This window comes from Aspergillus ruber, assembly GCF_000600275.1.
Source record: "Aspergillus ruber CBS 135680 unplaced genomic scaffold scaffold00022, whole genome shotgun sequence".
NCBI classification, from domain to species: domain Eukaryota; kingdom Fungi; phylum Ascomycota; class Eurotiomycetes; order Eurotiales; family Aspergillaceae; genus Aspergillus; species Aspergillus ruber.
In genome coordinates this window covers 23,640-48,350 of record NW_024467318.1, presented here as the reverse complement: position 1 = coordinate 48,350, position 24,711 = coordinate 23,640, and the positions used below count along the sequence as shown (strand labels likewise).

The 24,711-nt window shown below is 49.1% G+C and overlaps 10 protein-coding genes across 10 annotated transcripts; 2 read left to right on the top strand and 8 right to left on the bottom strand.

Moving 5' to 3' along the window:
• Positions 1 to 603: 603 nt before the first annotated feature.
• Positions 604 to 829, bottom strand: EURHEDRAFT_460765 (40S ribosomal protein eS28; the record flags this gene model as incomplete). Its single annotated transcript, XM_040784677.1, has 2 exons — positions 604 to 704; positions 766 to 829. 2 exons carry the CDS (start codon positions 827 to 829, stop codon positions 604 to 606), a joined length of 165 nt encoding a protein of 54 aa, XP_040636915.1.
• Positions 830 to 1,209: 380 nt separating this feature from the next.
• EURHEDRAFT_414418 (ATP phosphoribosyltransferase) lies at positions 1,210 to 2,594 on the top strand. Its single transcript, XM_040782428.1, has 4 exons — positions 1,210 to 1,402; positions 1,455 to 1,489; positions 1,548 to 2,036; positions 2,089 to 2,594. Exons 1-4 carry the CDS (start codon positions 1,386 to 1,388, stop codon positions 2,460 to 2,462), a joined length of 915 nt encoding a protein of 304 aa, XP_040636914.1. The 5' UTR covers positions 1,210 to 1,385; the 3' UTR covers positions 2,463 to 2,594.
• Positions 2,549 to 6,098, bottom strand: EURHEDRAFT_414417 (uncharacterized protein). The gene has a single exon (XM_040782427.1). The coding sequence runs from the start codon at positions 5,741 to 5,743 to the stop codon at positions 2,732 to 2,734; it is 3,012 nt and encodes a 1,003-aa protein (XP_040636913.1). The 5' UTR covers positions 5,744 to 6,098; the 3' UTR covers positions 2,549 to 2,731.
• A 521-nt stretch (positions 6,099 to 6,619) lies between these two features.
• Positions 6,620 to 7,357, top strand: EURHEDRAFT_414415 (ankyrin repeat domain-containing protein). Its single transcript, XM_040782426.1, has one exon. The coding sequence runs from the start codon at positions 6,751 to 6,753 to the stop codon at positions 7,273 to 7,275; it is 525 nt and encodes a 174-aa protein (XP_040636912.1). The 5' UTR covers positions 6,620 to 6,750; the 3' UTR covers positions 7,276 to 7,357.
• Positions 7,358 to 7,819: 462 nt separating this feature from the next.
• Positions 7,820 to 9,199, bottom strand: dprC. Its single transcript, XM_040782425.1, has 2 exons — positions 8,179 to 9,199; positions 7,820 to 8,120 (listed from the first exon to the last, which is right to left on the bottom strand). Exons 1-2 carry the CDS (start codon positions 8,947 to 8,949, stop codon positions 7,986 to 7,988), a joined length of 906 nt encoding a protein of 301 aa, XP_040636911.1. The 5' UTR covers positions 8,950 to 9,199; the 3' UTR covers positions 7,820 to 7,985.
• Positions 9,200 to 9,275: 76 nt separating this feature from the next.
• EURHEDRAFT_414413 (sulfotransferase family protein) lies at positions 9,276 to 10,457 on the bottom strand. The gene is made up of 2 exons (XM_040782424.1): positions 10,236 to 10,457; positions 9,276 to 10,184 (listed from the first exon to the last, which is right to left on the bottom strand). The coding sequence occupies exons 1-2, from the start codon at positions 10,321 to 10,323 to the stop codon at positions 9,472 to 9,474; spliced, it is 801 nt and encodes a 266-aa protein (XP_040636910.1). The 5' UTR covers positions 10,324 to 10,457; the 3' UTR covers positions 9,276 to 9,471.
• Positions 10,458 to 10,813: 356 nt separating this feature from the next.
• On the bottom strand, positions 10,814 to 11,377 carry EURHEDRAFT_414412 (uncharacterized protein). Its single transcript, XM_040782423.1, has 2 exons — positions 11,226 to 11,377; positions 10,814 to 11,161 (listed from the first exon to the last, which is right to left on the bottom strand). The coding sequence occupies exons 1-2, from the start codon at positions 11,274 to 11,276 to the stop codon at positions 11,033 to 11,035; spliced, it is 180 nt and encodes a 59-aa protein (XP_040636909.1). The 5' UTR covers positions 11,277 to 11,377; the 3' UTR covers positions 10,814 to 11,032.
• Positions 11,378 to 13,568: 2,191 nt separating this feature from the next.
• EURHEDRAFT_153611 (SDR family NAD(P)-dependent oxidoreductase) lies at positions 13,569 to 14,837 on the bottom strand. Its single transcript, XM_040777798.1, has 2 exons — positions 14,545 to 14,837; positions 13,569 to 14,492 (listed from the first exon to the last, which is right to left on the bottom strand). Exons 1-2 carry the CDS (start codon positions 14,738 to 14,740, stop codon positions 13,657 to 13,659), a joined length of 1,032 nt encoding a protein of 343 aa, XP_040636908.1. The 5' UTR covers positions 14,741 to 14,837; the 3' UTR covers positions 13,569 to 13,656.
• Positions 14,838 to 14,934: 97 nt separating this feature from the next.
• Positions 14,935 to 16,060, bottom strand: EURHEDRAFT_379285 (NADP-dependent oxidoreductase; the record flags this gene model as incomplete). Its single annotated transcript, XM_040779157.1, has 2 exons — positions 14,935 to 15,168; positions 15,224 to 16,060. 2 exons carry the CDS (start codon positions 16,058 to 16,060, stop codon positions 14,935 to 14,937), a joined length of 1,071 nt encoding a protein of 356 aa, XP_040636907.1.
• A 2,267-nt stretch (positions 16,061 to 18,327) lies between these two features.
• On the bottom strand, positions 18,328 to 21,015 carry EURHEDRAFT_414410 (putative TBC domain protein). Its single transcript, XM_040782422.1, has one exon. The coding sequence runs from the start codon at positions 20,610 to 20,612 to the stop codon at positions 18,354 to 18,356; it is 2,259 nt and encodes a 752-aa protein (XP_040636906.1). The 5' UTR covers positions 20,613 to 21,015; the 3' UTR covers positions 18,328 to 18,353.
• Between the last annotated feature and the right edge of the window lie 3,696 nt (positions 21,016 to 24,711).

The window sequence follows — 24,711 nt, the reverse complement described above, 5'->3', positions numbered from 1 at the left end:
TTACCATATAGGTACTAAAGAGCCGATATTGGAAACAAGAGAACCGCTTTTTGAGAAAAATTTTTATTCGTCGCATCAGAAGCCCATCCGTAAGATAGCACACGCTATGGCTATGACATTTTCGCCTTCCCGACCTCCCAGAATTATCATCTCATCTCATCTCGTCTCCATCGCAAGCAAGAGCGGAACCAAGGATATTCGGGGTGCAAGAGAAAAAAGAGGAAATCGAAGTGAGGAGGAAGGGTGTTTAGCGGAGACGGCGGGCCTCTCTCTCGGATTCGAGCAGGCAGAGGATGTCGTCGACCTTGACTGTTGCGGAAATTTTGGTTAGCTTGTGTTCCTTTCTATTTGCTTTCCGTATTGGTTCCCGGTTCGCGCTGGCAGTGTTCGTTTCGTAGATCGTTGTCTGGTCGAGTTATTTTACGGTTGTGTCGTTGAATAGTGAAACATTTCCGAATTTCTCCGATTTTGTTGCCTCATTCCATACCAATTCCTTCGCTCATTTCAGTTCGCATTCGTGATATCTCAACGGTTGTCGTGGTTTCGTAGTGGAAAAATCGATGCCATCGCGAATGGGAACCAACGAAAATCTCAAATCTCAAATCAATCGCATCGCATACCTGGGCCCTTGACGTTACGGATGATAGAACGCGAGGTGTCGTCCATGAACTCAACGCGGACCTGGGTGACACCACCACGGGAACCTGACCTCGTTAGTCCTTCTGCTTTCTTCCTCCATTCAAAATTCCAGAAATTATAGCGTACCGGTACGGCCGAGGACACGAGTGACCTTGACGAGCTTAGTGGGCTGCTTGTTGGCGGCGTCCATCTTGACTGTAGGATTGGGCTCGACGACAACGAGGGTGATGGCGTAAGAGGTGTGAAGATAGCGCTTGACAAGGCGAAAAGGAACAAAGTAGAGTAGAGCTCGGAATCGGAGGTGTGTGGATTTGTGTGCCTTCTGTTTTGGGTTTAGTCGCCGTCACGTTACGCGAGGGTTCAGGGCTATTGATACCTTGTTTTTCAGGCTATAAGGCAAAAACTTTGAGTCATTCTTCAGGTTCAGATGTGTACAAATTACAGATAGGTTATTAGCTTATTGCTAGTTGTCAATTATTGTAGCAGGTTAGCCAATTGACATTGTTCCTTTGATAGCGTGGGTGTCCTATATAGTAGTAGTATTGCCCCTCCGAACATCTACTCCGACGCCGCTCTCCGACTGCAACATCTTCCGCCCTTGACAGACTTCTTCTGGTTTATTCTTGGATAGAGTCAATTCTTGAAGATATTGCCTGATATCGTGTCGGCTATCTAATTATTATATATCCGTTTCATTGCGGTTGTCCAGTACACTTTGATACCCCTCCTGCCCCGCGTTGATCATCATGGATCTTGTTAACCAGTGAGTCAATGGTTCAATTGAGCTTGGATATAGGATACTGATAGCATTCCAGCCTCGAAGGAAGACTCCTCTTCGCCGTCCCCAAGAGCAAGTCCCACCTGTGCATATGACCATAAAGACAAGAACCCAGCTAACAACAAAAAAGAGGGCCGCCTCCAACAAGCAACCCTCGACCTCCTCGCCGGCTGTGACGTACAATTCCGCCGCGAAACCCGTCTCGACATAGCCCTCGTCAAGAACCTCCCCATCGCCCTTATCTTCCTCCCTGCTGCCGACATCCCCACCTTCGTCGGTGAAGGCCGCGTCGACATCGGAATCACAGGCCGCGACCAGGTCGCTGAGCACGATGCTCAACTCCCCCACGGACAAGCCTCGAGCGTCGAGGAGATCATGGATCTTGGTTTCGGGGGGTGCAAGTTGCAGGTGCAGGTGCCGGTGAAGGGGGGTTTCGAGAGTGCCAAGGATTTGATTGGGAGGAATGTGGTGACTAGTTTCACGGCGCTTGCGGGGCAGTTCTTTGCGGGGCTTGAGGGTGAGTGTAATGCTAGTAAAAAGACCAATATCAAGTATGTTGGGGGAAGTGTCGAGGCCGCTTGTGCGCTGGGTGTTGCCGATGGCATTGTTGACCTCGTTGGTAAGTCCTCTGGCACCTGTCTCATGGAACTTGACGGGGCTAACGAACGCAGAATCTGGCGAAACCATGAAAGCCGCCGGCCTCAAAGCCATCGACACCGTCGTCACCAGCACTGCCGTCCTCGTCAAATCCAAAAACACTACCAACCCCATCGTGGACCTCCTCACCTCGCGTGTGCGTGGTGTTATCACAGCTCAGAAATACGTCCTGTGCCAGTACAACATTCCCCGTGCTGAGCTGGCGACTGCATCGAACATCACCCCCGGCAAGCGCGCGCCTACCATCACCGCTCTTGAAGAGGAGGGCTGGGTTGCTGTTAGCTCGATGGTGGAGAAGAAGAACATTGCGACTGTTATGGATGAGTTGAGTAAGGTTGGGGCGTCGGATATTTTGGTCTTGAACATTGCCAATTCGCGGACGGGTTGAGCTCGTTTTCAGGGCTTTTTCTTTTTGGTTGCGTATAATACATAGGAATGGTTATGGTTATGGTTGGTTAGTGTCATTATGTTATGCTATAGATCAATATATTATGGTTCAATATAATTCATTGTACAGCATGGATAATATGTTCTACTTGTATAGAACACTGATGCATATCAAACAGATATCCAAAATGACGCTAATAATAAACCATAAAACAGGCCAAAGTCAAAGTCAAGCGAATGGGGTATCATTAGTATATAGTAACACGATCATTAAACAGGTATAGCATGGACATGATCTGCCGTAGCAGGTCCTTCTGTTGTTTTATTTTCAGCCTCAGCCTCACCTTCACCCCCAGTCTTAGGCCCCGGAGTAGGGCTCGAGCCATTAGGCATATAAGTACTCTCAACGGGCTCTCCTGGATTCTCCTTAGACTCATCCGTCACACCTAATCCAACGCCCAATTTCCGCCCCCGAACAAGCGCTAACAAACACTGTCCCATTCCCTCCAGATCACCCATCAATCCCACGTGTCCGCGATCCGTCTTCACCATGCCGTCCTTGATAACACGGTATCCGGGCGGTAGCATCGCCGCACTGGCAAGACAGACGCCATCACCCGCCGCGAACGCGAGATCGTCATACGCATCTTGACGCTTGATTTGTTCCTTCGACTCGACTCTCGCGCCGTAAACCGTGGGGACCGATTTCCCGAAAATCACAGAAAACGGCGGGTATCTATTCTTCATCTGATGGGATTCCTTGAAAACAAGGTCCTCTTTGAACTGCCGAACATCCGCCAGCGTGCGCTCTAGGTAACTCATCGCTAGCCCACGCGGGATGTTCGTTGTCGCGGCGGTTTTGGGCTGGGCGGCGCCGCGGGGGTGCGCGGTGGGACCGACCAAGCCGCCTAGGGCAGGTTTCATGGCGGAAGCTTTGTTTTGGTGGTCGTGTGGGGGGTTTGCGGCGGTGTAGCGGGGTGGGTGGTGGTGGATGCTGGGGGTGAGGTCTGGCCGGCAGGTTTCGTAGGTTTGGGATCGGGATTGGGACTGGGACTGGAGTTGTTGCTGGGACTCGGCTTGAGGTTGAGGTTGCTGGGGTTGGGATGGTTGTTGCTGGAGCATGTCTGTTGATGATGACATGTCTGATTGGTACTCCTGCGCGGAGTCCGACTCCTCTGGGAAGCTGCCGTTACGCATGCTGAGCCGCTTTGCCAGTATTGGCAGGTTATCCATCAAGTTCCTGCCCGTAGGCGGAAGAGCGAAATTGACACACGGCGACAGACGATACTCATCCCAAGCCTGAGGCGAGAAAAAGTCCACGGGATATTCCTCCTTAGTTTGTTTATTAAAAAAGCAATGCCCATCCTCAGGAAGCAGTGCAAAGCTGGTCCGGAAACTAAAGTTGACCTGTGCCGTAAGCACGCGCGAACTCAATAAGACCTCATCGCCGTTGCGCAGCGGGCCAAGAATATTGACGCAGTGCTGCGGAACGCCCGCATAGACAACCCCCGCAAATAGCTCGGGCCGCTGGTTCACGGCATGCCGGGCGATTAGGCCTCCAAGACTGTGCGCTATGACGTAGGCCCCGCGCTTTTCTCTCGGAACGTCTGGTGAATTGCACGGAAGGTTTTCGAGATGTTTGATCAGTCGTTGCGAGAGTAGGTGTGGACTTAGACGCCAGTCGTATCCAAAGTCCTGGACTCGAAGGTCACCTTTGAGGGCATTGTCGCACTTTTGCAGTCGCTTAATCAACCGGCGGCAGATGTCTACCGGGCCAACATGCGAGAGAATACCGGAGGGTATAACACGTTCCTCCATCGTCTCTTCATCCTCTGGGTTGAACCCAACCTCGAGGTCCACCTTGCGCAGATTCAAACCGACCTTCATCGGTACCCATAACTGGCGATGCGGCGGTTTGGCAGACCGCAGAATCGAACCTCGATAGCCGCCCATGACGACAACATCGCCAGTCAATTCCTCCATGGCCTCGGTTAGCGCGGGGTACGTATTAAACTGAGTATTGGCACGCTGCTGGCGAGCGTGTTCTTCTTGCGCAGATAAAGACGGATCGCCCTCCGCAGAGTACTCCTGACCCCTGCGTTGGGAGACATCTTGGAAAAATGGCTTATACCCCCAGTCAGCCCGGATATCATGCAGGTTGAACGACGGCATGCTGAGCAGCCGACTACTCGAGTCCTGCAGACTATCCTTGATAGCCTTGAACCGACTGTTGACCTGCGAGTGTATATGTTCAAACTGTGGACGATGATCGAGAGACGAGACCGTCGACGAAGCTCGCAAATACAACGAGTGATCTGAGGAAGTCCTCCTCAGCAGCGGCGGCGCCCCAGGTCCACCCGCACTAGGCCGGCGAGTAAACGAATGCTTCGCAGCTGTCGAATTCCCAAGTGACTGCAACTCGGAAATCGGTTCATCGCCTGCACTGTCCACGCCTCCGTTCATGTTAGATTCAGATTTCCTCCTCTGCGACAGGATTGTCTCCGGTGGTGGTGGATCCGTTATCCGCTGCTCAGGGGCCAAACTGGCCGACGGAGGCGGCTTGGCCATTATCTGACTGCGAGGGCGAGTATTCTGTGCGGACGAATTGGAACGAAACGAGAGCGACGACCGACGGGTCAAAGAACCCAGGTCCGGCAAGAACTTTCTAAAATTCAGATTCGCAATGGCATCGCCCGACAGCGCCCGGGGACGTTTGGGTAGATTGCCCAGAATCGAGCGAGTAAAGCTCGTCCGCGAACCGCCATTATCCTTGGGTAATCGAGTATCATCCGAATATGTCACCTCTTTCCCTTGCCCGTGACTTTGCACCGCCTGTACTGGTTCAGAATCTTGTTTCCTATGCCTCGACTGCTGCTGCTGTGGCTGCGGGCTCCGATCAGGAACAGTCGTCGACGCCCTACTCGGCGTCTTCTCCTCCACCGGTTCCGGCTCAGCAGTAATATCCGACAAATACAACCCATCTGAATGCACCAAATCCGGCACTGCAAAATAACCCCCATCCCGCTCCATAATCCGGTTCTTTTCCTCCGCGGGTGTACTCCGTGCCTTCATGCGAGTCTGGACACGACTCATACTGACACCGACCACGTCACCGGCTTCATCTTCGGCGGCCTGAGGAGCAGGCTCATCGCTATCGGAGCTGGTGGCTGCTGCGGGGGAAAGCGAAGATGGACGGGGACGAGGCGTTTTGACACCATTGACAGGGAGATGCTTGTTGTGATTGCGGAGGGGATCCCGGTCGTCTGCTGCAGGGACTGGCATGGTGGAGGGGGAAGAAGGAATAAAGAAAGGAAGGAGTGGCAAGCTGCTATGCGAGCGGTATATACAGTTGTCAACGCATGTAGTTGGAATTCAAAGAGGGACGGCCGGGACAGGATTATTCGCGATATAAATATGTATAAGAATGAAAATGGCTAACTTGAGAATGTAGTTAGCATGAGGGAGAGGAGAGGAGTAAGAATAAGAATAAGAGTACGAATACGTAGGAATATCCGGAGTTGGGAGAGAAGAAGCATTGGGAAGGCGATGATGTTAACACCCAAAATTGAGGCTGAACGACTTACCTGTGCAGACCGCTTTTCTTTCTTTAGGATTATTTATTATTTGTATTTTTTCCTGTTAGGAGGTAAGAATAAGAACAGTCTCTATTCAAATATTCTCTTCATAATAACATGGATATTATAGCAGACGGACCGAGACTGCGGCGATAGAAAAAAGAAAAAAAAAAGTTTGGGTCCACTGCACAGCCTCCGGAGTCGTCGGAAGGAGGGAAATTCAACATATTCAAGCATAAATTGGCATAGCAAGAGTGTGTTAACACCATGAGCCATTGCATTATTACTGTGTAGTAGAATAATAAGGAAGAGTTCTAACGTAGAGTTCTACGTAGACTCCGGAAGGACTAGCCAGTGATGAAGTCATCGAACGGGTGTTCATCACATACCCCGGATAATGCTAAGACTACTCAAAATGTAGGTTAAATATGGTGATGCCTGATTTAGATATACATAGTTAGAATGGATTAATTTAGTAGAAATACAAATTATTACTCTGTTCTTATCCCATCAACGATTATCATACCATCTCTCTCTCTTTCTCACTCACCATCTATAATATTACAAAAAGAAAGCTGTCATACGATAACCTATAGCGTAAATTAGGTGTATGTTAATTTAAGAAGTGGTCTTTTCGCTGTGTATCCAGTTAGTCAGACATTCCAGATTCCAGCAAATCTCCCACATGGCTCTCTAGTTTCCCCAATCCTCTTCATGCTATCCATTGAGCCAGTCTTCAAACAAGGCTCAGTTCACTCCGATATGCAGCATTCTGGCAAAACAGAGACAATCCCTCTGCTGCTGGATAAAGGGGCCCACATCAACAGACAGTATGAGAATGAGATTAACTTGGGGTTCAGTACCCCATTGAGACTTGCTGTTTTCAATGGCCACAATGAAACAATCTTGTTCCTCCTACAAAAGGAGGCTGATATCAATGGTGGATCCCTTCATCCAAGCTACATGGCCACCTGCCATGGCTTTGCCCGGACTGTGACGCTACTTCTGGACCAGGGCGCTGAAGTCCATCCTGTTCACTCCAGGTTCATGGAGAGGGCGGCAGAATATGGAGAAGCCGATGTTGTTCGGGTGTTCTTAGAAAGGGGTTTACATCAGGTGCCAGGTCGCTTTGATAAAGGGGAATGCGCCCTGGAGACTGCCAAGTCTACTGGACACCCGCGTGTGGTAAGAGTACTTGAAGAGTTTGGGTCACTGAGTAATGATTTAAATACAACTTGATATTAAGGGGTTTTATATTATGTATAACCTATTATAATATAATGAATGATTTGGTTTCATTATTAGGGAGTGCATATGCCTCTGTTCCTCATCTGTGTTTGAAAGCTTTTCCACATGCAGTCACCATGCTGGAGCTAATAAATGTACACAAGCCAGCATCCAGGATGTCTGCGGAAGCCAACGAGCAAGTGAGAGACAGGACAACAGACTTGAGGGAAATCAGCGAGTAGGTCATAGGATCCAATGACAACAACGTTAAGACACTTTTTAGCATGAAGCCCTATCTTCCTGGTCCCATTTGCTCAAACAGGATGTTTTCTGTCGGCAGGTCTTTGGGGAACTGAAGAAAGCAGCTTTCCAATGCTCACATTCTATGAAATTACTGACTGTGTCTGGAGACGAAATTAGAAATTGATGCCTCCAATGGTGTTGTGGTAGGAGTGCTCTCCTAGAAGCATGAAGATCGCTTACAAACGTCTCCAAATATCACAGGATTGCAACGGAATAGCTCAGCACAATGAACCTTGAACGTAATCAATCAGGCGTATCAATTACTCACTTGAGGCAATCAAGAAGCGCGCCAAATGGCTCATCAATTCCAGGCCCTGGCCGGGGGATGCAACAGAAATACCTAAAGGCTGGTAAATGCCAATTGTATTGGTATCCTCCGTAGCAATCATAACTCATCAATAAAATACAATACATGTAAATCACCGCGACAGTCCAGACCGAATCTCATCTTCGCCCTTCTGGGCAATGCCCTGATTCTTCTCAACACCCTCCGTACTGCCGAATGTCCGGTCAACCGCGGCGTTTAAAGCACCACGCAGACTCTCTCCGGCTCCCTGCATCCGTTAGCAAATGTACTATGTACCCCATACATGTAGCCGGAGAATAACTCACATGAACGCCCGCATATGCATTCTGAATTCCCTTCCCGAAATCGTCTCCTGCACGTCCCGCCTTGCTGTCTCCTGCTCCAGCAGACTTATTCGTCGTGCTGGACGCATACTCGGCCCGATAGTCTTGTGAGCTCGGGTCGTAGCCACTCCCGGGATGGCTGGGTTGATGCCCCGCGCCACTAGTCGTATACCCAGACCCGGTAGCAGGGTTATACCCCATGGTGCTGGGGTCATAATGCGAGCGCGTGTCCCTCACCCCGGGGGCACCACCGGCACCTCCCGTTGAGGAGCCACCACCTGCAATGCTCCCGGCCGCAGCATCAGGTGTGGTATCCGCATATGTAGATGTCCGTCCAGCACCGGAGCCGGTCATATTCGTGGATTTGGTCGTCGTATTCCCCGTCTGGCTGTCAACGCGGGGATCGAGCTTGTTCAAAATCGACGATCGATGCGGTCCGCTATTCTTGGTGTTCTCCGGGTTGGAGATGCCCTGGTTTGTGCCTGGATGGACGGTTCCCGAGGTTGTTGTGCCAGGTGCGTATTGTCCGCGGTTGTTCAGGTCGCTGTCGACGCGGGGATCTACTGCGTTGCCCGTGTCGGTGCGGTGCGGACCTGCTGATGACGGTGCTGGCCCAGTGCGCGGGTCGGCGGTGTTGGCTGCAGCTCCAGTGCCAGTTTCGCCGATATATGTTCCGGTTGGTGTGGTTGAGTTAAGGTCTTGGTTGGGGTTTCCGAAGGAGGAAGTGTAGTAGGGTGGTTGTGTGCTAGCCATTTTATATTGTAGTATCACTCGTTGATTCTGTGTGTCTGGTATAATCTGAACTTAGTCGTTTACATTCGCCTTCTACCAGTCTATATATACCCAGTTAAAATGAAGTTGAGGAACTTCGACATCATCGCCTTACTGGTGACGTCATTCTGAGCGCAGTCAAGTGGGCGCGCAGCCCGAATATCATGTTTAGCACATTTATAGAAACAGATCGGCTATATGCAAATAATATTCTTGTTTTTAAACATTGCCAAATTTCACCCCAAGGTACGGGAGATACATAGATTAATGGGAACTTGCTCTTTCTTTCCTGTCTGCTGTATCTGTCGAATGACGTCATTGTACTTAGATTTGTGCAGATTATTAATCAATACGGCGTGCATATTATGCAGAGAACACAGCGATGTTAGAAACTGGAGAGTTGATAAAGTAGCTTATGATGCCACGATTTTGCAGCATTCCGCTCGAACTCCTATATTATAGATACATATCATTTTAGCTGTAGGGTAGTATACCCAATCACGGCTAACCCTGATAATACAACCAGCCCAACGTCCCCACTGCACCTACGACCCCCATCCCCAGCCACCTTGCAATGGTCCACCAAGCCTCCCTCCGCGCAATATCAATATGCTCCTGGAACTCCGCTGTCGGATACGCTTTCGGCCACGGCTCATCTGGCACCTCCTCTCCTAAAAACCCACACAATTCCTCCCACCCATCTTTCCCAATCTCAAACTCCAGCAACTGCTCCTTCGGAATAGCAGCCCGAATCTTCTCATAATGCTCTAAATACTTCTGCTTCGTGACCTCCTCGCGAAAATCCCCGTTACAGAAAATCCTCCACACAAGATCTGACATCTGATACAGCGGCCCGATACACGTCGAATCGACATACTGCCAGAACCTGAAAAACGGCATCTGCACGAAATTGAAAACAGTCTTGTTGGCCGATTTCACCCACGAGTCCACGTCGCGTTTCGTCAGGATGATTTTCGCATCCGGGTATGCACGGTGTAGATCCGCCCAGAACATACATGCTGGGATATCTAGACAGGCGTCGTAGGGGCCGAGGAGGCGGTCAAATTCTTCGCGGGCATAGGGCTTTTTGTCACCGGGGTTGAAGAAGTTGCATTGTAGGGCTTCGATCCAGAGGTTGAAGTCGCGGGGTGGGTTTTTGAAGCATTCCGAGCCGTGATAGGGGTTTAGGCCAAGTTTGCGGAGGGCGATGGTTATTGCTGATATCGTTAGCATCCTCGTCTTTCAAATAAAGTGACAGGTGTTGCTACAATTTGTCCCCGTCCGCGCCATACCCATACACAACACCCGCATGGGCTTCACCTGCGTATTCGGCTCATTATCAATTAACCGACTCATATCGAAATACTCCGCAAAAAAGGATACCAAGTGAAATTTAAAAACTTAGTTGGCAAACAGGATCTGCAGCTCCTTTAAATACCTGCGAAATCCGGCCCGCTCCATATCTGGGTCCTTGAATTGGCTTTTTGGCGTGGGATACTAGTTGGGAAGATCTCTTTGGATGTGTCGGATTGTCTGACCCACTGCTCCGGTCAAGTCATGTGGCTGGATACGGGTTGCCAAGATTCCCATCGACCCGGGACGTGGTTTGATCGTGGCTGATAGACCGTGACTGATAGATCGTGGCTGGTGCAATATATTTTATACCTGTAGTTAGTAGAAGTACTTCTCAGAAGATAATCCGTAATCAGCTAGTCGACTTATTTGGGAGTTTGAGGTGAAGCAACTCGGTACACACCGCATCTGCATGCAGCTATGCAGCTACGAAACAAAGATATCCCACGCTAAGAATAGGGCTCAGGTATTACAGGACTACGGGCTAGAAAAACGTATCAGGTAATTGTTTATTCTAGACCAAACTAGTTCAGTGAAGCATTTGGAGTAGAAATTAAAGGGCACCACCCAAGTAACTGACAAGCTAAGATATTTTTTGAACTGACAAGAAACCGAAAAGCATGGCGTATCCCAAATCACCATATCCATGTTCCAGACAGTCAAGACCGTATCGCATCAAGTCGTAACTGTAAGCTGTATCGCAAGCCGACGTTTACTTGCCGGTGTTCGACTGCTGACCATTGTTGGACTGGGAGTTGGACGAAGTGTTCGCGTTGCGGTCTCCAGCGGACTGGGCTCTCGCCGAAAAGGAACCAGTGCCTGTGTTGTATCCATACTGGGCCTGTTTAGAAAGACGAGAATGTTAGAGAATATATTTAAGAAAAGAAGGGAAGGAGAAGACTCACCTGGGAGGACTGGATGCGAGACGCATCTCCTTTGGTCATTTGGTTAGGCATGGTGGACAGAGATGGTTGTGGTTGTTGGAAAGTGGGAGTAGATTGTTGAGCAGTTGCTTGATAAAGCTGCGTTGGAAGCGTAGGGAGAGGATTATGAGAGTATGAAGAGGAGAGGAATAACGACAGGAGAGAAGAGGGTATTTATGTTCTTTGACAGTCCGTCAGGTGATGTTTGTTTGACTTTCGTTTGTACAGAATGCTTTCTATGGACTTCCATTATTCACTAAGATCTAAAGAAACAGGGTTTTGTCATCCACCAGCACAGAAAGGAACATGGATGTCATCCAAGTAGTGATTATTTGATCTAGGAGTTGCCATCGGGGTACAATTTGCACTACCAAGCCCTTATAACAAGTTAAAATAGAAACCAAGACAAGAATAGATCAACAACTCCAGTATAGCATCGTGTACCAAGTTTAGACTGCTGGCCGTTGGACTGGAAGCCAGCAAAACAGATATAAAGTATGCCACACGAATCGAAGAGAATAAGCATCGACTTTCAAGTTATCAAGACCGACCTTTGGTTCAGGATATTTTCTGTCCTCTGATAGCTCGCCATCAATGTTTCCTAACTAATTCCCATGCTCTCTTGGTACTCAAAATGTCTCCCTTTATGTTTAATCTGGACTTTTCCTTTCCAGAAGAACGACCGATTAATCTTGTCCTAAGATCGATACCCAAGGAAATTACAAAGTCGCTGAGCCACGGTGCATGGTCTTCCGCTCTGTACTCCAGAAGAAGACTGGCTATACTGGCGTGTCCCTGAGTAGCGGATATAGCAAGGAGAAAGCCATAGCGCCTTGATAGAAAACAATACACACCAGCCATCTATCAGCAGCATTCGTACTAGCGCTTCTCGGTTTATAAAAGACAGCTTCATAGAGCATGTTCTGCTGCAACCCTTCTGGCAGCTTGAAGGTAGATCTCTTAGCACTTCGAAGTTCAAGCGTATCCAAATGACCTCCGTGAGCTGCGACCACCATGGCTCGGAAATATGCGTTCTCCTGCCTTTTGAAAGATGATTGATACTTGAGGGCTAGTAGTCATACTTTGGACGGTATATAGACACTTACTGTGATGAGTGGTGGCACCGTCCCCGACCCGGTCTCGCAGTGGACTTCTTCAGCCTAGTCCGTGCCTTTGACTAACCCAACGTCGGCGACTGGGCGACCGACATCCCAGTTAACGATTTCACGACGGGTTTCCTTGACAAGACAGATGCCGAATTGCGTCAGTTTCCCGCAGAGCCCATTCCCCAGATGGAAAATGGGCGGACTGCTGAAAAGAGATGGGTTGCCGTTTTAGGTGAGCGGTCTTTGAGAACGGAGACGGTTGTTCTGCATAACTTGTATGCGAGGAATTTTAGGATGAAGTTCGTCATAGCAGGGAACAAAACTGTCAAACCAACTTAACAGTGAGGTCTCTGCAGTATATACCTGGCTGCTGAAGCATAAGGGTAATCAGTTGCGAGACAAGACTCCGAAGACGCTCATTGCTGCTGCAACTAGAAAGGGGTTGATGGACCCCTGTGGTACGGGCAGTCGGATGGGTTGCAAAGATTTGGTGGGAGAAAGGTTTCAACTCCGGCGCAGTCGCCACGGATACTAAGGATGAGGACTATAAGGATATCTTTGTCAAGGTTTCTGGACAGCGGGAGCTTGTGAAGAAGGAAGTTCCTACATCAAGAGGGGGAGGCAGGCTCGGGGGTTTGAGGCTTGAGTCGTTATTAAAGGACTCTTCATTTTGTGTGCATTAGTGTGAAAGGAAAATAATTAAAGATACCTGGTCAATATACATAGCTGAAGTATCAATGCTTCTTCCTATACTTGAACATCATGTGTCTCTGATAAACATTACTTCTACCATAAGCGTTTTCCTACCCTGGTTGCTTAGCACGTACTGCCGTATTATCAACACCTGGAGAAGTGGAAGGCGTGAAGGAAACCACCGTATTTGCAGGAAAGATAGATTCACGGATGTTATACATTTGAACTTGAAAAATCATTGTAGACGTAGTCAGGAGGTTCTGGGAAAGGATAGGCTTGGATGGAGCCGAGAGTATTGCAATTTCGATCAAAGGGAACGAAAATTTATAGCACAATTTTGCATAGCGTGCTAGGTGCTGTACGTATAGCCTCTTAGGGTTAGAATCTAGCGACCATGTTGCTATATCATTGTCTTCCAACAGCCGTCGGACGACTAGAGCCCATACATATGCAAGTAGACTCATAAGTGGTATTAACTTACTATCTACGCCAATACAGATGCTCTATTCAGTTAATCGGAAGAAATGCCGCGTTCCTTCAATTTCTTGCTATCCAGGTTATAAACACACTTATTCTATATACATCTAAGGCAACGCTCACCAAAGCTATCCACCTTAAACCGACCCAGCAGCCAACACATAACCCCCATCAACAACCACCGTCTGTCCATTCAGATACTGATTCGTCGCCGTAAACAACACTGCATTTCCCATATCCCCATCCTTCCCTGGCCGTCTCGCGGGAACCTTCTTCTCATACTTTTCCTTCGGGATAGAACTCTTCTGTATCTCATCACTCTCCCCGGTGGTCATTTCACTCGGAAACACACCGGGTGCGATGTTATTAATCCTTATCGGTAGTCTTTCTTCCGGTGAGCCGCTGATTTCGTTTGCGAGCATCTTGGTTAGATGGACTGCAGCGGCTTTGGATGCGTTATATGCGAAGTGGTGCTGTGCTGTCTTGACGATTCCGGAGATGGAAGAGATGTTGATGACCGTGCTGGACCAGCCATGATGCGCCTTTGAGCCATTTTCGAGGAGAGGCAGGAATGTGGTTGTCATGAAGAAGAGCTGCGGGACGTTGGTCCGGTATACATTCTCCCAGTCTTTTATCGTTGCATCGGGGTCGTCGAAAAGGCTCTTGCGTAGATCACTGGCGTTGTCATGCTCCGTCGTCTGCGTGTGGCTTGAGATACCAGCATTGTTAATCAATATGGACAGATGAGATTCACGCTGTGAAATAGTATCCGCGAGCTTCTTAATCGACTCCTTAGATGTGATATCGGCCGGTACGGGTATAATAGAGCCGGGGATATCTTCGCCATATAGTTCGGCCACGCGATTCAATTTCTCCTCTGTACGGCCTGTGATGTAGACTTTTGCGCCATTGACTGCGAGTGCTTGTGTGGCCATTAGGCCTATGCCGGTTCCACCGCCGGATATGAGTGCAACTATGCTTGTTAGATGTATAATATATAAAAGGCACGAGTAATGTATGCATACCTTTGTCTCTGACATTGAAGAGGTTGTCGAGTTTGAATTGTTGGTTGTTCTGTTGGGCCTTCTGCCTTAGGGAATTGGAGATTGCGTCATGGCATCTTGATGTTGAGAATGAGCTGGTTTGAATGGGAATTGCTCTTGGTTGGTAGGCGAGTTGGCGAAACTGTGCACTCACTGCTAAGCGTCGAGATACGAACATTTTGCAGTTCAACTATTGAAAAGACTATAAAAGACTATTGAGAAGATGGATAGAAAACTAAGAGACTAAATACAAAAGAATCAATCAAACTATGTATTTCTTGTAGTTAGTGTTAAATCCTCTTGGATCAGTATGACGTCGACAGGTGTACTTGGATTCGCACGCTACGATAAAATAAATCTACACGACCGCGCTCACAGTCGAGCCTTCTCCTCAACTGGAGCAACTTCAACCATCATCTTGCCCGTATTCGCGCCTTCGTACAGGTTCACTAATGCCCGTGGTGCCGCCTCCAGGCCCCCGGGGACGATGTGCTCCCTGCGCTTGAGTTTACCCTGCGACAGCCACGTCGCGAGATCGTTAAGGGCCGTAGAGTATTTCTTCGCGTAGTCGAACACAATGAATCCTTTCATGGTGACTCGTTGTGACTGTTCCGGTTAGCTCTTTTCACAGTAGAAGAGGCGGACGTAGGAAGTAGCTTACAATGACCGTCATGAAACTGGCCGGACCCTGCGGCTTGGCCGCATTGTATTGACTGATAGCACCGCAAATGGCAAACCGTGCATCACGCGCCGCGCGTGCCAGACAAGCATCGAGAATCTCACCTCCTACATTGTCGAAGAATACATCAATGTATTCCGGAGTAGCTTCCTTCAACTGCTTCTTCCAATCGGCATCCTTGTAGTTGATGGCAGCATCGAAACCCAGCTCCTTAACCAAGAAGTCACACTTATCCGCGCTGCCAGCCAATCCAACAACCCGCTTCGCACCCTTGATCTTCGCAATCTGTCCGGCAACCATACCCGTTGCACCAGCTGCACCAGACACAACAACCGTATTCCCGGGCTGCGGCTGCCCAACCTCCAACATACCAAAGTATGCTGTAAGACCTGTCATGCCCAGAACCGACATGGCGTCGGTGGGGCGACCACCAGCCGGCACGGTGACCTTCTGCGCCTCCTTAGCCCCCAGAAGCGCATATTCCTGCCAGCCCGAGTAGGCGACCACCCAGTCGCCCGCGGCGTATTGGGAGGTGAGGTCCGTACCCACGGCTACGACCTGGGCAATGCTCTGGCCGCGCATGACGCTGCCGCGCTCGACGGGGGCGATATAGGAGCGTTTGGCTGTGAGCCATTGGCGCATAGCAGGGTCGAGGGAGAGGTAGTGTACGCGAACGAGGACTTTGTCTTGAGGGATGGATTCATTGCGGCCGTTGGGGAGGGAGGTGGTATTCAGCTTGAAGGTGCCGTTGTCCAACGAGGGGTTGATGGCTGGCGACGGCGTATTTGCGTAGATGACCTGACGGTTAGAGATGGACATGTTGACTGTGGCAATGAGAGAGTAAAAAACGGATTAAGAATCTAGTTAGGTATGAAAAAACAGTAGGACTTTATACGCAATCAGTGCTGAGGCCAAAGAACCTCGGGATTTCCCAATTCAGCCAAAGGGCCGTGTTATGTATTAATTCTCGGCCTGTCCGTCTGTCTCCTTTTTGAAAGTTTACCGAAACCTGCAGACCGTAAGTCCTTTCTGAGATTTTGTGAGCAACTCGTCTTGTCTTGTTGTATTCCGAGTCTTGTAGAGCAGACTGGAGAGAAAGGCGATATGTACAAGTTGCATAACTTATTGCTGAGTCAGGTACATAAATTATGGATGACATAATTTTGATCTCAGCCACGTACTATTCCCAAATTGGCTAGTTTACATAAACGCCTCGAATCTGCCCTATCTACAAGTCAGTGGATGGACTCACGCCTTAAATTTGCCTTTGATTGTGAGTGAGAGAAACTGCTAAATTGTTTGCTTTATTTAGGATTGGAACCGAAACATGGAAAGGCCGTACCTATAATACTGGGAATATTCTCTTAGTATAGAACTCCGGAGTTTCTTCCCGATACACCTGTCTTCAGGTTGAACAGCAGTGAATTAGGGACAGACTCACTGTTGTCGGACCTAAAACAGAAATAGAAAATTTACCGAGTGAGGGAGGGAAAGTAGACATATGCGTCCCATCCCTCTCTTCCTCAAACTACCTGAGAATGCTACCCCTCAAATGATGAATCCCAAGTTGTCATATAGCCTGGAATGTTGTGGTCAATTGATTTATGAAACCCGTAAATAGTGACATCTGGTATATTTACGGGCTTGATGTGTTTATACAGTGATGCATAGGGAGCGCGCCAAAAAAAAAAAAAAAAAAAAAAAAAAACTCCCAAACTCAGTTCAAGAAATTTGTTATTTTCAATTAACCAGCCATTCCCAACGCCCAACGGACGAGCCCGAGACTCATACGTTTTAAACCTTTGATAGACCTGAAAATAAAATACGGCTATTACATAACTCCACGAGCAAAGTTTATAATTACAAATTTGAGCAGGCGTCGCCATTCCGGGCCTCGTTTTCCTGAGAGGGCGGCTTGATTCTCAGAACATCAATGATATCTTGAAATGGGCTGGCAGCAAACAGCAGGGGAGCTGCGAAAGCACCAGGACAGAAGAGCACAGAAAGTGTACAGAGAAGACAGAAACAATTCCACACACCTACCTCACTGAGACCGGACACCACTACTAGAAGAGGGTTGTTTGGGTGCAACATCAGTCAAGGTTTCAATCGACATTAGTTAATGGATATAAATAGTGTTTGTGTGGTCTTTCAGCCTTTCATCTGGAATGGTGAATTGGGAAAGGCACCAACCATGAGACCTTTTTGGATGATTGCGAGAAACGCACCCTTTGTGGGCAACCCTTTGCCGGCACCTCGAGGCGTTTTTTGAGAGATCTGGAACTAGTTCACCCGTAATAGAACTATTAGTTGCAGACTTCCATTGGGAGGATTTTATACGGCCTTTTCCCTATCTCTCACAATTACAGACGGGCACAACAAAGGAACAAAAGTGGCAGTTCTTCCTATTCCTCACCGTATACCATAACCTGCCCACACAGTGGACAATGATCAAGCCCTGACAGGGGTTCTTTCCGAACAAGATGAAGGAGGACATGACAGGTTCATTTTAGTCAGAAAGGCGATCGATTTGCAGAAAATGCGCAGCATAGTACGAGTTTATTGCCAATCTGTCATATACTACCTTACATGTGGTTGCCCATAGGTACAGCACAGACCTAAAGAGTATGACTACAATTTTGAACCAAACTGTACTCAGCACTCAACAACTTGAAGTAATCATATAATTAAAGACCATACTAAAACAAAAACCAGTCTCAGCGAACCAAAACACGATCAAGTATCAAGAAACCAAAACAAACCAGACACCTGAGTTCAGAGTCCAAGTCTAACTAAACTCTAAAAAAAAAAAAAATAAAAAAATAAAAACTATACTGAATAACAATATGATAATCTCCTGATCACTCCGTGAAGCAAAAACGACTGCGTGCTCAAATCAGATAAAATCAACTTTCCTGTTTCCCTTTGCATGAATCAATCAATGGTAGGGTTGTGACAAGATGAGTAAAAAGTATAATTGGCATTCTGGTCCTCGAAAGGTAACCGGCCGAAAAGTATATCCAGAGAAGGAAAAAGAGTTGATGAACGAGTGTAAAAAGACAAACGAAATAGCAGTGGGCGCGCTACCCGTATTGGTATATAAGTATCAATGTCAGTTCCGTATTTTACCCGCTTCCCGAACTTCATTCATGAACCCATCATCATCACCGACCGACGAAAGAACCCAGTAATCCCCTTCCGATGCATGAGCGAGTTTTCCACCACCGAAACCAGCAGCGGGTGCTGCAGGCGCACTGTGTCGGTCCTTCGGCTTAGTACCCATATGACGCGGACCCCAACCGAGGATATTGCGGACAGCGATGCGGCTCTCGTCATTGGGCATGGTGAATCCGAACAGCTGGGATTGGAGACTGCCAAGGACTGCGACGGCTGCGCGAAGCAGAATCCGGTCTCCTTCGAATACCCAGCAATCCCACACGCGGCTCAGGCGCTCCAGGTCGAGACCGTTTGAGAGAAGAGAGCGGAAGATCGGTTCCCAGATCTCTTCGTGGCTGAGTTTGAGGGTTTCGTAGAGGTGCGACGACAGGCGGGGGACCTTGTAGCGAAGCGTCGCCGACGCCAGTGTATAGGTCCGTTCAACGGCACCACGATCCAGAGTAAGGAATGCCACGGGAAGTGGTCGGTTGAGGGCATTCGCCATGGCAAGAAATGCGGAAGCAGGTGATGGAAATTGAAGAACGAGCAGAGCTGCAATAGTGTGAAGGCCATAAATATAACCCACGTCACTGCGATACATCGAATACGTCTGCAGGACATCAATCAATGTCTCCCGTAATGGCCCACTTTCCTGGAAGAGTTTCAAATCCGGGAACGCCTTCGAGACATCCTCGTCGATCGCATCAAACCATTCCCGCATCCGTTTGTTGCTCTCCCCAGTATCACCATCAGACCTGGACCGTACATCCTTGGCCCGCTGTAATGCGCGATGATACGTTTCTTCTGTCAATGACAATTCATTGCCAATCGCACGCTGCCAGGTTGCACCGCGGTTACGCGAGGGTATTCCACGCCACCACAGCTCCCGAGTACGCGGCTGAGCTATGACCTGGTCCCAGTTGGGGTACACGTATTCGTCCCAGATGTTTTTGAGCGTCTCACGGGTATTATCTTTTTCACATTGCGCAGAAGCAGCTTTGGCCGCCCGTCGTTTGTCAGCCTCACGCGAGTAAGCCATCATCTGTTTGTACTCTTTTATATGCTTCTTTTCTTCCTTCTGGTTCTTCGGAGGGAGCCAACTCGGACGAGTTCGCGAGAGTACCCGTTCCTTTTCCTTGCTGATGGGAAGGGGGTCGATCATGATGTTGGACTTCTGTAACGGAGGCAGTTCAATTGGTGTCTTGGACCCATTTTTGGAGTCGGTACTTGACCGTAGCGATGATTGCCCACTCTGCAGGTTGTCTCCACGGTTGTGAGTTTTCTCCTCTGCATGGAACTCCAGAGCTTCGGTGATGATCTTGGCTTCTTCGGACAAGTCGGACATCATGCTGTTGTAGGAATAAACACGTGGATTGCGGGGAGAGATCTGGCCTCGTTCAGGCCCAGCAGAGGTCGACCGGACTGATTGTCGATTTCGAGACGCACCAGGCGACGTAGCTGGCGACTTGGCCACTGACAGCTCCGACACCGAATGCGATAGCGGCAGAGGCCGCGGAGCAGCATTGCGGCCATCGGGACTAACACTGCGCGACGGGTTACGATCCTGCATGGGACGGGGTGAGATGGGCACATTCCAGAGGCTGGCATCCTCAGGTAACTCTTCGTCGGAGTCGTGATATTCAGCTTCCAGATCCTTGACAGACTTGCGATTCGGTTGCCAAGAATTGTTCCGGCTCAGCGGGCGCGGGGTGCCAGGAGACAAGGCCAAGTTCTGCGTTGAAGGGGAAGCTCCGAGGGTAGAATGAGGACGGAATGGCGATATAGAGCGGGCGCGCTGGTTCTGTGCCGTTGTCGAATGTCTCTTCTGGGTACCTCCGGCGCGAAGCTTCGAGGACGGTGTCGGAGTCGCACTCAATGCACCATTAGCGTGGTTCTGCAAGGGCGGATACTGATTCCGTTTCGGCATCGAAGTCAGGTCACGAGTCGTACTAGTCGCAGCACTTTTGCCCTGAAGGCGGCCCGTAGATGAACGGTTTCGACCATACGGAGTGGCAGCAGCGGCAGCGGCGGAATCGTCCATATATGACAAATCGGCGTCATCCTCGAGCCCAATGTCCTCAAAATTCGAGATATCGGTGAAGATGCCATCCGGACCAGACAGTTGCGAAGACGAGCGGAAAGACGAGGACTTGGACGACTTGGAGCCGGACAGCTCAGGCGGGGAGTTCGGGGTTGTTGTGCAAATGGTCGTCATCTCATCTAACTTGCTTTGGCTGAATCAGAAAGTCCAGAAAATTGTGTCGATTGGGATCGAGAAGGAATAAAGAGAGAGAGTAAGGGAGGACTCTTGGGAATGAGGAGATCGAAAACGAATGGACGGTCGGATGCGAGACCAGCGGAGGCGAACGAATGCAGAAAGACACCAAATCCGGCAGTGTCCTGAGCAAAGTCAGAGGTTAGTAGGCAGGAAGCCAGCAGATCCGGAGGGGAAACAAGCCAAGAAAAGCAACAGAAGGTGTTGCATTGAGGTTCGACAAGGAGGAAAGAGGAAACACCGGAAATGAACCACCAACAGGAACAGGGGTGATACTAGTACTTACTATTAGTTTAGATATAGTCAGCAGACAGGAAAAGAGAGTGATATCAGTTAGAGAAAATTCGACATATGATAAACTCTCCCAACACATCAGAAGAGTCCCGAAACAACAAAAAGAAAGAGTGAAGATGTGGAAAGAGAAGCAAGAAAGAAGAGAAACAAAAGAAGGTTCGAATGATCGAAGTTGGGGATGTGACGGTATTGTACATACCTGTATCGTACAGATCAAGAGCCTCAGGCCACAACAGACGCGGTCTGGCCAATCCGTTTTGTTACCATACGGGTACAGCCGTGGAGACACTATAGTTGGTCCAAGCTTGATCGCGTGCCATGGTTTGACAGAGGGGGTTACAGTAATTTACAACATGTGCTGAAAATAGATAAGATTACTTACGGTATGAGTGTTACGGGATGTACGGAGGTTTACACACACACAAAACAGAGAGAATCTTACCTCGGGTTAGGATATTGAATCTCTAACAGAATGTAAGCTGATAGAATGCGCATTCGACTAATACTACACGAGGGAATGATGTCGTGGTACTGCGGAATATGAGACGAGGACCGACACAAGAGGCATCGGGGGTCATGGACATAGATCCTGATGCCCATCGCCTCCCCCTTTTTAGCCCCTTCCTGGGTGTTCCGTGGAATGGCATGTTCAGGTACAAAACTATGAACCATGGCTTCAACATGTTTACACTATGTATAGTAGTCCTGCTACATTATTGCCATAATGCCTTATTCTCCGATCTATAGTGTGATCCAAACTATCGATGTAGACATGTCGAAAACGGGTTAGTACTCTGTAGAATTAGCAACGTCAAAACCGCCATTCCCCAAACGTCGAATTCCCCTGCCTTACCACCTGCCCAATACGCACGGCCGTCCCATCTGCTTTCGGCCGGGTGGTCTTGCACACACTATCTAGCCAGCGCAGCACTACAGCGTACCGTGTTTGTTTGCGGCCCAGTACGAACCGAAACGCAGAAGCGGCGAGATACTGCACTTGTGACGGCGGTACGTCACTGATGGGCGCTACCCATTGTGTATTTGTCGACAGTGTTTCGGACTGTTCTCCGCGTCGCGAGCGGGCCAGTCGTTGGGCTAGTTGCGTGAGACCTTGAATGGTACGAATGATTATTGGCGGTGATGGATGGGCGCATCCTTGTAGACATTTCAGGTATCGGTACATTTTCATGGCGGAGGTGACGAAGTTGGTATATAGGTTGAGTAGGACTGCACCTCGCGAGTTATGTTGCGTGTCGAGATACATTGGATGCATCTGCAATTTGAAGCCGGCTAGAACTTTGCGATGGAGGGAACGACCAGGAGCTCGGGCGGACTCGACAGTGAGCGCATTTGACAGAGTCTCTGCGGCCGTATCGCCACCTTCTAGCAACCGATTTTGGTCACGGTAAATCTCCAGCGTGTGCGTGTCGATTAGGTTCCCGCAGTACGGAAAGCGTGTAGATCCCACGAGCCGGGGAATTTGAATCCCGTCCACGGCCGCAGCAAAATTCACAAGACTCTTGGCTGGATGTACTGAGACTCCATATGCAGGCTGACCCCGTATCAGGACATGTAAGAAACGCATCGCCATGTCGACATCGGTCGTGACAAGCAAAAAGTCGTCTACCAAGCGGAGGAGCAGGGCTTGGTTTGGGTGTAAAAAGCCAAGAACCTCCCGCTCCAGCTCTGCGTAGAAGTAATTGCACAGAAGACTTGAGAGCATGGACCCTTGAGGGATCCCGTTCCGCTGGCGAAAATACTTCTTGCCAATTCTTATTAGGTTATTTCGGACATGCTCGTCCAGTAGATCCAATAAGTCCTCACTGTGATGCTCGCGCTGTGCTAAGGTATCGACAAACACCGTGTTTCGTCGACGACTCGTCACTCCAGCTGTGAAAGCATCTGGTACAGATTGCGGCTTGGAGGCTGGAGCGGCCCGACCAACATACTTTCTTTGTGGCTTGCTTGAGCGGGTTGGCTCTTCTGAAAGCCATACACCACCAAACTCATCGGACGGTCGAAGTTCCACGTGCTTGGTGATATGGTATGCCTCCTCGGAGACCAGCTCCTCGATGAGACGGATTAACTTCTGCTGGGGGATAGTGTCGAAGCAGGATTGGATATCGACTTTCACATAATACAAGGTCGGCAAGGACCCCTCATGCTGTTTTAGGAGATGGTCTTTGAAGCTTCTCAGTTTGGGATGGAGGTCTCCCACAGAGAGTAAAGCTGAGCCCAACGCACTAGGAGCCCGTGTTTTTTCATAATTAAGCATGTTGTGAATAGGCGTGACCGTCGAATTGGTACTCGCTCCCAAGTAGGAGCCTTGCTTTCCTGGCCAATTGCATTTCACCCACGTGCGTCGTCGTAAATTTATAATCGGACGGACACCTGTGCTCTTGGGGAGGAGTCGTAAGAAGCTGTATCCCAAGGATCGTCGTCCCAAAACCTTCTGCGCCATCTCAGGTTTTAGTTCTTCGAATACGTTCGATTTGAGTGTAGCCAGTGGTTGTTCTGTTAGCCTACGCCAAACGTCATGACGGAAGAAAAAGAGACGGTTGCGATGGGATTGCGATTCAGTGACATAAAAGTGAGTCCGGATTAGTGGGATCAAGATTGAATCGAAGAGATAATGCATAAATTCGTGCAGCAACTCGGTACGTTTCTGCATATCGGACTGGGATAGCTTGCATTGAGACGATTCAGACGTCAACTTGGGAGGCTCCAGCCAGGGAATGGACGTGATTTTAATGCCTTGGCAGACCTCGTGAAGGTTCAGGCTTTCAAATCGGCGCATGCGGATAAACCGGTCTACCTGTTTGAAGATGGCTTGCTGGTTTGAGGATCCATGGTGACCTGTGCCAAAGAACAATGGAGGGATCAGTTTTCGCAGAACGGCACGGCAGAAGGCCGATACTGATGAGGCGGGCGTTGCATAGTCAGTCAAAGTGACGCTCTGTTGTGGTAGCACAGGCGCTTCAAAGCCCGATTCTTCCATTGGTAACTTATCCGATGATTCAGAGGATGGTTGCGGGAATTGTGCCTGGGTGACCAACGGCTGGGAGGTGGACCCATGACTAGTGTCAGAGCCGGACTGCGAGCTCGCAGGTCCGAGTTTCCACGGTCCAGTAGCCTATAGAGTCAACACCAGGCTATTATTTTCTTGGCGATCAACTCACCTCAGAAGAGCAATAATATCTCAGTAGTTCGGTATAGGAGCAGTGCTTGTGCCGATTTTGGAGCTGTTGTACTAGCTCTACGGGCTTTCCACGGAGCCTTTTTGGTATTTTTCGTACCTCATATTGCCCATCTCCGTTCTGTACAAAGTATTTGTTCCGTATGGACTGATCGCCAAAAGAGTTATTGAATGACTGGGCTTGTTCTCGAATATCCGTTGGTGTAAATGCATTAGTCAGACCGAATTGTCTAGGGAAGATATGCTGCATTATATGCATGGTCTGCACCAAAGAATTGGCCGAAAAGAAGCGGTTGAGGACATCTGCTCTAGTTAGTTTGGTACTGAGCGATTGTGAAAGTACATACGATCATGTTTTAGTCCAAAGCGAACTTGGCCTTTTGCGTTAAGGTTTGGACGAGCGTAAAGTGCACGTCGACGGAGGAAGATGACGCTATTTGGTTTGACCTGTGCCTCTTCACGAGTGTCTTGGTTCTTGTTTCCTGGCCTTGACTGCAGGTCTTGAAGGGGTGGAGGAATGTATTTGGATGGAGGCTGGTTTGACCCTGG

Bases quoted from the DNA above. Each gene is read 5' to 3' on its own strand.
- EURHEDRAFT_414413 (XM_040782424.1), bottom strand. From the start codon at position 10,323: ATGAGTCGGTTAATTGATAATGAGCCGAATACGCAGGTGAAGCCCATG. The intron at 10,185-10,235 runs GTAGCAACACCT...TAACGATATCAG, and splicing joins GGCGCGGACGGGGACAAATT to CAATAACCATCGCCCTCCGC.
- dprC (XM_040782425.1), bottom strand. From the start codon at position 8,949: ATGGCTAGCACACAACCACCCTACTACACTTCCTCCTTCGGAAACCCC. The intron at 8,121-8,178 runs GTGAGTTATTCT...TAACGGATGCAG, and splicing joins ATGCATATGCGGGCGTTCAT to GGAGCCGGAGAGAGTCTGCG.
- EURHEDRAFT_414412 (XM_040782423.1), bottom strand. From the start codon at position 11,276: ATGCCTAACCAAATGACCAAAGGAGATGCGTCTCGCATCCAGTCCTCC. The intron at 11,162-11,225 runs GTGAGTCTTCTC...CTTTCTAAACAG, and splicing joins CTCGCATCCAGTCCTCCCAG to GCCCAGTATGGATACAACAC.
- EURHEDRAFT_414415 (XM_040782426.1), top strand. From the start codon at position 6,751: ATGCTATCCATTGAGCCAGTCTTCAAACAAGGCTCAGTTCACTCCGAT.
- EURHEDRAFT_414418 (XM_040782428.1), top strand. The intron at 1,490-1,547 runs GCAAGTCCCACC...ACAACAAAAAAG, and splicing joins CCTCTTCGCCGTCCCCAAGA to AGGGCCGCCTCCAACAAGCA. The intron at 2,037-2,088 runs GTAAGTCCTCTG...TAACGAACGCAG, and splicing joins TGGCATTGTTGACCTCGTTG to AATCTGGCGAAACCATGAAA.
- EURHEDRAFT_414410 (XM_040782422.1), bottom strand. From the start codon at position 20,612: ATGACGACCATTTGCACAACAACCCCGAACTCCCCGCCTGAGCTGTCC.
- EURHEDRAFT_153611 (XM_040777798.1), bottom strand. From the start codon at position 14,740: ATGTTCGTATCTCGACGCTTAGCAGTGAGTGCACAGTTTCGCCAACTC. The intron at 14,493-14,544 runs GTATGCATACAT...TAACAAGCATAG, and splicing joins CTTCAATGTCAGAGACAAAG to TTGCACTCATATCCGGCGGT.
- EURHEDRAFT_414417 (XM_040782427.1), bottom strand. From the start codon at position 5,743: ATGCCAGTCCCTGCAGCAGACGACCGGGATCCCCTCCGCAATCACAAC.